Below are 12238 nucleotides of genomic sequence, written 5' to 3' on the forward strand. Positions count from 1 at the left end.
TCAACTCAAAGAGAGAGCATCTGTGTCTACACCCCAAGGAGTCAGAAATTCCCCATGGGTACCAACAATGCAATGCAAATTGGAGCACAGGAACCTATGAATGACTGCACATCCCCTAGACGGATCCCTGCGTTATCCAGCCCTCAGCGGCACAAAATCAGAAAAACCGTCGAAGCAGCATCGTGGACTGTGGAGACAAAAATCATCTCAAATCCCTGGAAAGGGTAAACTTACATTGCCGAAGTGATCAGAAGACACGGACGCAGACCCTGGAGAGGGTAAACTCACACTGCCGAATGTTAAGAGGTAGGGCCTGGAGAGGCGATACTCAACTGCCGAATGTTAAGAGGCAGGGCCTGGAGAGGCGATACTCAACTACCTCATGTTGAGAGGCAGGGCCTGGAGAGGCGGTACTCAACCATCAGCGTCGTCAAAGGCACGTTGGTGTTCAACTTCCGGCTCGGGCGTCGAGTGAAGTTGACCCTGGAGAGGGTAAACTTAGCTGCCTAGGTCGTCAGAAACAACCGAAGCAGAGCCTGGAGAGGCGGTACTCAATCATCAGTGATGTTAACAATGGTGTCTAGCTTCCGGCTCGGGCGTCGAGTGAGGCTAGGCCTGGAGAGGCGATACTCAACTACCTCATGTTGAGAGGCAGGGCCTGGAGAGGCATTACTCAACCATCAGCGTCGTCAAAGGCACGTTGGTGTTCAACTTCCGGCTCGGGCGTCGAGTGAAGTTGACCCTGGAGAGGGTAAACTTAGCTGCCTAGGTCGTCAGAAACAACCGAAGCAGAGCCTGGAGAGGCAGTACTCAATCATCGGTGATGTTAACACTGGTGTCTAGCTTCCGGCTCGGGCGTCGAGTGAGGCTAGGCCTGGAGAGGCGGTACTCAACCATCAGCGTCGTCAGAGGCACGTTGGTGTTCAACTTCCGGCTCGGGCGTCGAGTGAAGTTGACCCTGGAGAGGGTAAACTTAGTTGCCTAGGTCGTCAGAAACAACCGAAGCAGAGCCTGGAGAGGCAGTACTCAATCATCGGTGATGTTAACACTGGTGTCTAGCTTCCGGCTCGGGCGTCGAGTGAGGCTAGGCCTGGAGAGGCGGTACTCAATCATCAGCGTCGTCAGAGGCACGTTGGTGTTCAACTTCCGGCTCGGGCGTCGAGTGAAGTTGACCCTGGAGAGGGTAAACTTAGCTGCCTAGGTCGTCAGAAACAACCGAAGCAGAGCCTGGAGAGGCGGTACTCAATCATCAGTGATGTTAACACTGGTGTCTAGCTTCCGGCTCGGGCGTCGAGTGAGGCTAGGCCTGGAGAGGCGGTACTCAACCATCAGCGTCGTCAGAGGCACGTTGGTGTTCAACTTCCGGCTCGGGCGTCGAGTGAAGTTGACCCTGGAGAGGGTAAACTTAGCTACTGAGGTTGTCAGAAACGCCGAGGTATGCAACAACCTGGAGAGGCTACTCAACAATTTTCCACCGGAAGACGCTACAAGTCAGAAGGTTGGCACATCACCCGGACAATTGGGTCAACTCCTTTACTTGTCAGCCGGTACACCAAAAGGCCGTCCGACTAAGTAAAGGGGGGGCAGCTGTAGACCCCTAAAATTGTCCGGGTCGGAAATAAATCTTGAAGACTCTCGAAGACTGAAGGAAGATCAGCCAGAAGGACTTCCAGAAGGCCCAAGGAGGGTTCTCTATAGGTCTAGAGGTCTTAGGATAGCTAAAATAAGAAAAGTGGGAGGAATGAAGCCCAATACGGCCTCCCAGAGGTTCAGTACGGCCGTATTGAACATTTTGAACTTCAATACGGCCGCACTGAACTCAATACGGCCGTATTGAAGTTTCTGAACTTCAATACGGCTGCATTGAATTCAATACGGCTGCATTGAACTTCAATACGGCTGCACTGAACTTCAATACGGCCGTATTGAATTCAATACGGCCGTATTGTAGTTCAAAATTTCAATGTTGACCGTATTGACCCCCAGAGACCGTATTGAGCCTTTTCCCTATAAATATGACGTCAATGGGACGTCATTTCACACTTTTACACTGAGTTTTAACCCTCTTCTTGAGTATTCTGGGTTTTTTTGAGCAGTGCTCTGCCTAGAAATCACTCGGAGAGTTGATCCGACAAAGTTCTCGAGTTCTGAGCTTTTTGCTTGAGTCTCGAACTGAGTCGAAGGGAAATCCTCCGGATTTCCATAGTTAAAATTTTCTAGGAGGGAGCGAGCGGGCTTGTAGAGCGAGGGAACGCCAAAAAGCTTCCCAGTTTTACTTGAATATAAAAGCACGCTTCAAAGGTTTCTTCTTAAGTCCTTCCTTTTACTGCTTTCTGTGTGTATATTTAACTGTCATCATGTAGATAGTTAAGTTATAATTGTTTAGAATAAATAAATAAGGGGTAATTTAGTAATTTCACACTATTATTTTTAGAAATAATCTGTCATAGGGAACCCGAAAGGGGCGCTGTGGGGTGCTAACACCTTCCCCACGCGTAACCGACTCCCTTACCCGACTCTGGTTGTCATGGCCGAAGTCGATTTTTGAATCGATTGCCTTAAACTTCTTTTTCCAATGTTTTGAGTAAAACATTGGTGGCGACTCCATGAACCCTTCCTTTTTATGAAAACCGCTAATCCATGGAGGGTCCCGCTTGGGATTAACATGGATTGGTGAGCCTTTTAATAAAATTGCTCGTTTGACAAGGTCTCAGTTTGAGAATAAGTCATTCTAGCAATCCATATTTTTAAACAAATAAAAGAGACCAACCATCCTTCGCGAACGCCGAAAGCCCGTTTCGGGCTGGTGGCGACAATGATTGAGGACTAGATGTAGGTCACATGTGGAGTGGCTAAACCAGGATAAAATACTTTTCACTCTTCTGTCATCCTTATCTCTCACATTGAACAATCTTTAATTGAATGTTAAGATAGTTGGCTTTGATTAATATGCTTTTATGATTAAAATAGTTTAAACTAGAACATAAGCATTGCATATTAGTTGTTCCTTAAGCTAATTCAATAAAGATTAAGCAAGAATTCATATAGGAGTCATTCCCATTTACAAGAGTTTCAATTAACTTCATTGAAAATTAGTAATAGAAAAGTTTTAATTGAAATAAAGATCCTTAAACTCTGATAAATTTTTTAAGTGTCATTAAATCCAATTCACCCCCCTCTTGGATTGAGCCATTCTTTTCTATCACCTATAAGTTTCTCATAAGTTATTAGTTCTTCATATGCAAAATTTTGGGAATAAGCTATTAGGATTGAAATTGATTCCATTATAGAAAATAATACATACACTATAGTGGACTTACCTAAAGGAGAAAAATCAATGGATTGCAAGTGCATCTTTAAAAGAAAGTACAACCCTAATGGGTCTATAGAGAAATATAAGGCTAGATTAGTAACTAAGGGATTTACTAAAAAAAACAAGATATAGATTTCTTTGATACCTTCATGTTGCCAAGATTTCCTCTATTTGAGTGTTAATAACCTTGGCATTTATCCATAGGCTTGTGATACATCAAGTGGATGTAAAAATCGTTTTCTTGAATGGTGAACTAGATGAGGAAATTTATATGACTCAACCTGAATGGTGTGTGGCTCCTAGTATAGAGAATACAATGTGCAAATTCTTAAAATCCCTATATGGTTTAAAACAAGCACCAAAATAATGGCATAAAAATCTTGATCAAGTTTTACTCGATGATGGGTACTTCTAGTAGTGTTGATAGATGTGTGCACAACAAGGTTGTGAACGATGATTGTGTTATCATATGCTTGTATGTGGATGAAATACTTAGTTTTTGGTACTTGTGATGATATAGAATTCAAACTAAATATTTTCTTACATCTAAGTTTGGTATGAAAGATATGGGTGAGTCAAGTGTAATCTTGGGAGTTAAAGTTGTAAGGAAAGGTGATGGCATTTTACTATCCCAAGGATATTATATTGAGACACTTCTTAAGAAGTTTGATTATTATGACTATAAGTCTGTGACTAGCCCTCACGATGTTAACTCTCAACTGAAATAGAATAAAAAGGATTTTCTTGCTCAATCTTAGTATGCCTAAGTTATAGGGAGCTTGCTGCATTTGATGAACTTTTCCAAAATCGATATTGCATATGCAATAGGTAAACTAAGTAGATATACCCATACTTGCAAGACTCATGAGATATTTGAGAGGTACCAGTATTAAGTATAGTAGATTTCCCGCTATACTAGAAGGGTACAATGATGCTAACTGGATCTATGATTTATATGAGAAAAAATATACTAATGGCTATGTGTGTACACTTGATTATGGTGCGGTTGCATGGAGATCAATTAGGCAATCTATTATTGCTAGATGAACTATGGAGTCAGATTTTGTAGCTTTGAAGATGACTGGTACTAAGGTTGAGTGGTTGAGAAACTTCTTGGTAAACATTCCTCTAGGAATGAAACCAACTCCAATAGTGTCAATACATTATGACATTCAATCAACAATAGCCATAGTTAAAAATAAATCTTACAATGGAAAAAATAGACATATACAATTAAGACATAATATAGTAAAGCAAACGCTAAAGGATGGAACGAGTTCCATCAGTTATATAAGTCAAAAAGAAACTTGGAAAATCCTTTAACAAAACCCTTAGGAAGAAAAAATGACTTATGAAACATCGAGAAGAATGAGACTAAAGCCAATTCAAGATAAATAAGTGATGGTAACTCAACCTTTGTGATTGGAGATCCCATGAATGAGGTTCATAGGTTAAGAAAGTGTTAAAGCTACATTAATGAGAGGATCAATTTTATTGATAAGTTTTATGGTGAGAAAACTTGACACATTATAAAAGTTTTAATGATTTTCATATCCTTATGGGTGGTGTATGATTTGTGACATACACTTGATGAAATCATCTATATGAGTGTCAAGTGGGGTCACTTGTATGAGATTTTGGCGAGATCTCTAGAATACTCATGAATACCAGGTAGGTGCATGGCATAGTAGCGCAAAACAACGAAACAACAAGAATTGTGAGAGTGTAAGTGTTTTTGGTTCATATAGCTTGCTATATCAATCTCATTGTATGTTAAGTATTATCAATTTAGGCCTGGTTCATATAGTTTGCTACATCAAGTCCGACGCATTACAGCCAATATGAGAACCCAATTTCTTCTTTCTTAATCTCTCTTTTTATTATTGTGAAATAAAATAATTTTTTTTGAAATATGTGGGGGAAATATGTGGGGGATTGTGGCATGTGTGACACATGTGTATCTATTTCAAAGGAAGTCTAACATTACTTAATCCATGTAAAATTTGAGTCTTTATATATCAAAGTATTATTTACACTTTCAAAGAGGCAAACAATGAATGTTGGGCTCACGTGCATGAGAATGGGTCTTGTGAACCAATTATAGTTCAAATATGTCAATTTACCCCCTCGCTATGCGTACGAAAAATAGGATCCGAAAATATTTTTTTAAATTACATTAAATTATTCTAATTAACCTTATATGACCATTTTTATGTCTCATTTTAAGAGTTGATCCAGTCTTCAAAATTTTGTCTAACCTTATCTTGATCAAATATTTTACTTTTATTTTTTAGTGATTTGTATAAATGTTAATTAGAAGGAAACACTTGTTCTTCACATCCACCCCATTCAAACAAAAATACAAAAAAGAAAAAATTAATTCAAACTAAAAAAAAGTTAGTTGACGTCATTTAATTTCTCCTCCTTCAAAAAGAAAACTATTATCTTATACAAATTTCATTGGGAATTATTATCAAAAATTAAAAAATAAAAAATTATTAAAAATACAATATCAATTAAGTAAAAAACATTTTAGAAAATATATTATTAAATAAAGTACAGTATTTGAAATATAAAATCATCGTACATATATATATATATATATATATATATATATAATTTTTATTTTTTTTTACTTATATTCAATTTCAGAACTCAGGAGTATATCTGTGATACAATTACTTCAATTCCATTTAATTTTTGCGATTCAGAAACGACAAGATTTTGTGGAGTAGGTCCAAACTGTCTTGGATAATTTAAGGAAAAAAACACATGAAATTCGCCAAGCAAGACCATACATACATATATACATAGTCATGATTTTATTCCCTTTCCATTTTTTCATGATTGACGAGGAAACTGGTGGGTATAGGATAAGGTTGTTTCCAGCTATAGAAAATCATAGAATGGGTCATGGTCGTGCATGTAGTTGCAGTTGGTCATAAATGAAGGCGTCCGTCAACCGTTTCCTCTCGGAAAATTCTCTGGGTCTACATCAATCATCAATGACACCTTCTACGTCGCATTATGCAACTCATCTATTAAGGCCAAAACAATTGAAATCTTCTCCTTCATCAATGGCCATGCACAATCATTGTATACATGCTCCAACAATTCAATCATCAGAAGCGACAAATGGTCTCATCTATACCATGTACCTTTTACTTTGACATTTTTAGAAAAACTAAAATAATAATAAAAAAAAGGTACTTTACTTTAAAAGGAAAACATTTATTAGAACCGGGCTATTATACAAAATTACAAATAAAATATATTTTTATACACTCAAAAAGGGTTAATACTTTGATAGAGATAGAATGTAAGGAAAAAATAAGGAATTTGAATGACTGATATATGTGTGGCAAGAAAAGAGAGAAAAACACAAGTTTGGAGTGTCAATTAAATATTTTGTTCTTTTGGGTGTTCAAAAATCATTACCCATTACCAGTTTACTACTTGATTTATTGACTCTGAAATCTAGCTTAGGAACCCAGTTATTGTGGTGACGGTGAAGAGCTAAATGTTAGTACTTAGTGTCACTTATTTTATATTGATGTATTTATACAGAGAAAGAGAATCTCATGTTTGATTCTTATGGTATGCAAAAATTCAGATTAATGATAATCATAAACTCATAATATCGCGAGCATAAATAAAAGCTTTTTGCAATCATAAAAATGGAGAATTTTTTATTTTAATGAGTTTTAATGTCGAATAATATTTTATTTTATAAAAAATTAGTTAGATATGATTTTTTATTGTGAAAAATATTGTAGTAAAATATTTAAATTTATTATTATTATTATTATTATAAAAAAGTTTGTTTACATAATCTACTTATTTTTTCCACTTTCTTTACCACTCATCCAGAGAACTCTCTCTTCTTTCTCTCCTATTTCTATGGATCAAAAAAGACATGTTTCATCTTAATTCTACTCTATTTCTCAACCTCCTATTTCTGGCAATAGCTTCCTATATTAGCATCTTTCCTTCTACTTGTTGCTCAGCACTAAGTTAAAAGCACCCGTTCCAAGCCATCTTTGCATACTTTATGTATTGCTCGCAAAGAAAGGTGGTCAAGAAATTTGATTTGTATCTTCCTTTTGCACACCTATACACGTGCAGTTTGCCCGTTTTTCACTTAGATTCTGCATGAGAATAAAAAAATGAGACCAAAAGGTAAAGATTTATTCAATGATATTCAATAATAATTACATGATCTGTAATTTATTCTCTCTTTTCCTGTGTACCTTGAATTGTTTCTGAAGATCTTTAATGTATTCAACAGCCAAGTCCAACATGTCTGCTGTGTTGGTTTGCTGCCAAGACCATCAAAAGTGTTAACTTTTTCCAATCACAACTACAGCGTATGTAACATATAATTTACATCTTCCACTTAGAATTTGTTTAGATACAGCCTTAAAAGCACTTTTAAGAATATTTTTTATTTTTAATAGAGAAATTCTCAAATACGTTTCTAACTTGTATTCAACCAAACTTTTAATCAAACATGCAACTGTCTTACCTTGTCCATGTTTGGGACAAGCTCTTGTAATTTTCTCATTCTTTCACTGATCCGTGTTCTTCTCATCTGAAAAAGGACATCACATCTCAGAATCATCTTTTACAAATTACTTCATTAATTCAACATACTCTAGATAATAACTTCATTATTGTTTTGGCATGGTAAGTGATTCATAATTGCTACATTCCATCAATCAAAAACAAATGAGTTAAAGTCTGATATATTGTAACTCACTGTCAATCAATTAAAAATTATCTTATATATATGTTTTAAAATAATTTTTATAAAAGTCAATAGTCTTATGAGGCAATTCATGATTGGAAAACATGACAAAACACCTTCCAACTGTTGGCATTCTAATTAAATCAAATTATATAGACAAAATGATCCTACCCTTTCAGCAATACTTCGTGGATGAGTAGCACAGCCTCTCTTTGCTCTGATTTTACAAGGAACAGAATCAGGGAACTGAAGCAACTTCTCCATAGTAATCATCTCTGCTGAAGTTTTTGGCAAACTCAAGTGATGTGATAACATACTAACTTGGTTTCCTAGCTCACCATTCTGAGTACAATTTATTTGTGTTAAGAAATTGAAATGAAAGTGGAAAAGAAAAATAAGAAAAGTGAGCAACTAAGCATCCTATATATACCTGTACATCAGAAAATAACTTTTCATTGCCACTTCTCCCTCTTTTCAAGCCACTGAGATTTTCTGAGAGTTGTGGAGTGCCATTCCAAGAACCATAGGGGAATCCAGGGCCATAATGTTGAGTATCACTACCTCCATGCCTCCTATCATCATCAGGACTTGTTGCATCAATGTCTTCACTCTCTATTTCTGAGATCTGTGACAACATTCCAAGGGAAGTGGCATTTCTTGGTGAAAAGCTAATCTGATTCTTCAATCTGTTAATGCATGGACTAAGTTCACCATTACTGCCATTCACCCCACCATAGTTACCAACACCTTTCATGGTGGCAAACCCTGCCATTTACACAAATTCATAACTTCTGAGTAACTAACTAATCAGAATGAATAAATTCATCTTAATAATATTGTACCCCTCTAAAGGAAAATTGTCTTCACAAAATAAGATGCAGGGTCGGATAATATATCATGTTCTTCCATAGCGATATATGATCTAGGCCCTCAAATTGAAATTACTAGAACTGTAAGCATAAAACATAAGCTTAAATTTCCAATCTTGTGCTTCTAATTACACCAAGTGACAAAGTTAAAGCACATAAGACCTGAGCTGAATACAATAAATGCCAACTTTCCAAGCATAGGTAACTTTCACTTTGGGAAGAGTTTGAATACAAGGAACAGCATCTCCCTCCCAGAATCACTACTTTCTATTTAACTGACCACAATATCTACCCTTGAAAGTTGCAATTGTAACTCAGTTCAGCATAGCCAGTAACTAATAATAATTTCATTTTCCACTTAAATATTGCATATATTCAGATTATAAACTGTGTTATATACATAATTAGAAATAGATTCCACTTCCAGAAACAAGAATATCAACATTAAAATTTCCAAAAGAGTGGCCAAACAAAAATAGAATCATATAAATGTCTCAACAAAATCACTATTTTTTATTCACAAACACTAGGTATTTCTGGGCCTGTAAATTCCGATTGCTAACACAGACAATAGCTAACACTCACTAAAATCAGATTAAAAATTCTCCGCTCTATTCACAACTATAAACCGTGTCACAAACATTAAAAATTCAAAAACGATAGCCAACACAGAAAAATAAGAAAAAATTGCCGGAACACAATCAAAGTCTTCCATCATTCGACGATTCGAACATGACCATGGATATGGATTTATATACACACTTTTGTCTCCATTATTAACTTTTTGAACTACGACCAAAATTAAAATCACAAAAGTTTAATCTTAAAATATACAATATCTTATTACTAATGAAATGTGATAAGACTATAATTCTAATTAAAGAACAGTTGCAACAATTCATATGACAGTGAAATGCATCAAAATTCTCATATTTCAGGGTTTCAAATTGCGGCCTGCATCACTTGTGGTGGTTGCGGACCCTCCCATAACGGTATGGAACCGCAATAGTGAGTAAAAATTACAACTTTTTTCGTATCCTAATTATGGAAAGTTATCATAACTTAAAAAGAAAGGATGAAGCTTATATCCAGCTAACTCAAATACTTTTAATATCATTTTCTAACTAGAATTTCACTAAATAAAAAGCAAACCTCTAATTATAATGACACTAAAAACACTGAACAAACTTAATCTAAACATCATCAAAAAAAACAAAAAATGAATACCATTTTGAAAGGAAATGTTGTTATTGGAGAAAATGCCAGCAGGTGAGCTACTCTGCCTTAGAAGAGTTGATCCAAAGCCCTTGTGTGGCACTTCATGATCCATCCCCATTAACCCATTATAAGACCCCTCCATAGCAGAACTCGAAGTAGCAGCACCAGCAGAAGAACCATGCCTCGGATAGTGAGGTGGCAACCCCACACCATACCCTTTATGCGAATTCATCGAACTCAAATCCTTGTCGTTGTTGTTGCTGCTGTTGTTTCCTTCCAAGCTGCTAGAACCACCACCGTAAAAAGAGGGTGTGAGATTCGAAAGCAGCGAACTGGGTGCAGAGCGAAAACGAAGCAACCCAGAAGAAGAGGATTGGTTCTGTTGGTGACCCTGGTGATGATGATGGGTATGGGAATCCATGGTTGCACACAAACAATTATATAACAATATGTCACGGTAAAAAGATTAAAAGAAAAGGGTAAAGTTTTAAAGTTGAGTCTGGGGAATCATTGATGAAAAGACTGGTCGCTTTTTATCCAAGGGAAGAAAAATTCTGTTTTTCTCTTTTGGGTTTGTGTGTGTGTGTGTTAGTGTTTTTTTTTTCAGCTTAGGAACCAAGCTGGGGTGGGATAAGATCTTGTGGGAGAAGCAACGAGGTGAGTGGGGGAACCGTTTTTGCTTGCACACAGTTCGAGAAAAGGGTGTGAATGGTGTTGTGTAGAAGCAGCAGAGAGAGAGAGATCCAGTGAAAGATAGAGAGGGTTGTGCAGATAGAGATAAATAAAGGGGTGTGCAAGTGCATCTTCAGATTTGCTTTTGAAAGCAGTGAAAGAAAGGAAGATCTAATGAATGAGGAGAGAGAGAGAGAGGCAATATTTATCTTGAATGTGGTGCTAAGTTGGGCCAATGAGAAAGTACAGAAAATCATCAATCAGTGTCCCCATCCACTCTCTCTCTCTCTCTCTCTAGTTATTACTAGAGTCTTAGCTTACCTGTTTAAGACATAAGTTATGATAAGGATTCATGATAATGTTTTTCTTCTAAACAAAATCTTAAATTACTAAATAAATACAAATCAGTAAGTGCATATTTATTTTTTTAGTCAAATATTATTTAAATATTACAGAAATTGATGATACAAGTATTAGGTTGTTTGCTCATGTTATCTCAAAATAGATTTTATGACTAAATTAATGATAATATGGTATTTTTATTTAATTGGGAAAAATTATTTTTCAAAAACTTTAAATGAAAAAATTATACATTGATAATCATAAATTATCATACATGATGAGCTTGTTGACTTTTACAAATTCATAAATAAAAAGTTATATTGATGATTTGTAATTCATTAATGATGTAAAAATATTTTGTATTATGGATTCGTAGTTGTAAAATTTTAAATTTGAAGATTTTCTCTTTTATGTTTTTGTCTATTAGAAGTTTAAAAACATGAAAATTCATTTATTGTGTATCTATGCATATATGTGAAGGCTGGTATATATTTACATGAGAACTAATACTTACTTAATTCATTTAATATCATTTAATAAATTTTAAATTTTATTGGGTATAAATAAATATTAAATTTAAGATTTAAAACTTTTTAATGAGTAAAATTAAAATTTTAAAAATTTAAGAATAATTTTTTAATTTATAAAATATTTTTAACTTTTTTTGGTAACATAAAATAATTTTAATATCACATAAAATATATCTCTCAAATCTAAAAAAAAATGCACCATTTATTTCAAATTAATTAACGTTTTAACATCTAAGATAATTCATGTTAATTGAAGTTTTTAATTGTAATAGAGAATATTAAAACTTTTATTACAATTTTGATCTTAATACGTATTAGGTTAAATTACTAAGTAGGTCAGTTAATTATTTTAAATTTTTTTTAAATAAGTCTTTAAAGGGATGTATTGGTTTAGAATTTTATAGGATTTTAAAAGATTTTTTTTAAATAAAAAAGTTCGTTGGTAGTTAATCAGGATTTTGTGTCACTTAAAACTAATTCAATGGTATTTAATCTGGATTTTCAAGATTTTTTAAAGAGTCCATTAAAATTCATTAGTATTCATTTG

General features: G+C 35.2%; 1 protein-coding gene across 1 annotated transcript; it reads right to left on the minus strand.

The window, feature by feature from the left end:
- Nucleotides 1-6045: 6045 nt before the first annotated feature.
- On the minus strand, nt 6046-11057 carry LOC109791582 (transcription factor bHLH130). The gene is made up of 6 exons (XM_020350888.3): nt 10157-11057; nt 8491-8825; nt 8232-8402; nt 7839-7904; nt 7564-7632; nt 6046-7461 (listed from the first exon to the last, which is right to left on the minus strand). The coding sequence occupies exons 1-6, from the start codon at nt 10566-10568 to the stop codon at nt 7390-7392; spliced, it is 1125 nt and encodes a 374-aa protein (XP_020206477.2). The 5' UTR covers nt 10569-11057; the 3' UTR covers nt 6046-7389.
- Nucleotides 11058-12238: the final 1181 nt, after the last annotated feature.

This window comes from Cajanus cajan, chromosome 7 (genome assembly GCF_000230855.2).
Source record: "Cajanus cajan strain Asha chromosome 7, NIPB_CcT2T_4, whole genome shotgun sequence".
Classification (NCBI taxonomy): domain Eukaryota; kingdom Viridiplantae; phylum Streptophyta; class Magnoliopsida; order Fabales; family Fabaceae; genus Cajanus; species Cajanus cajan.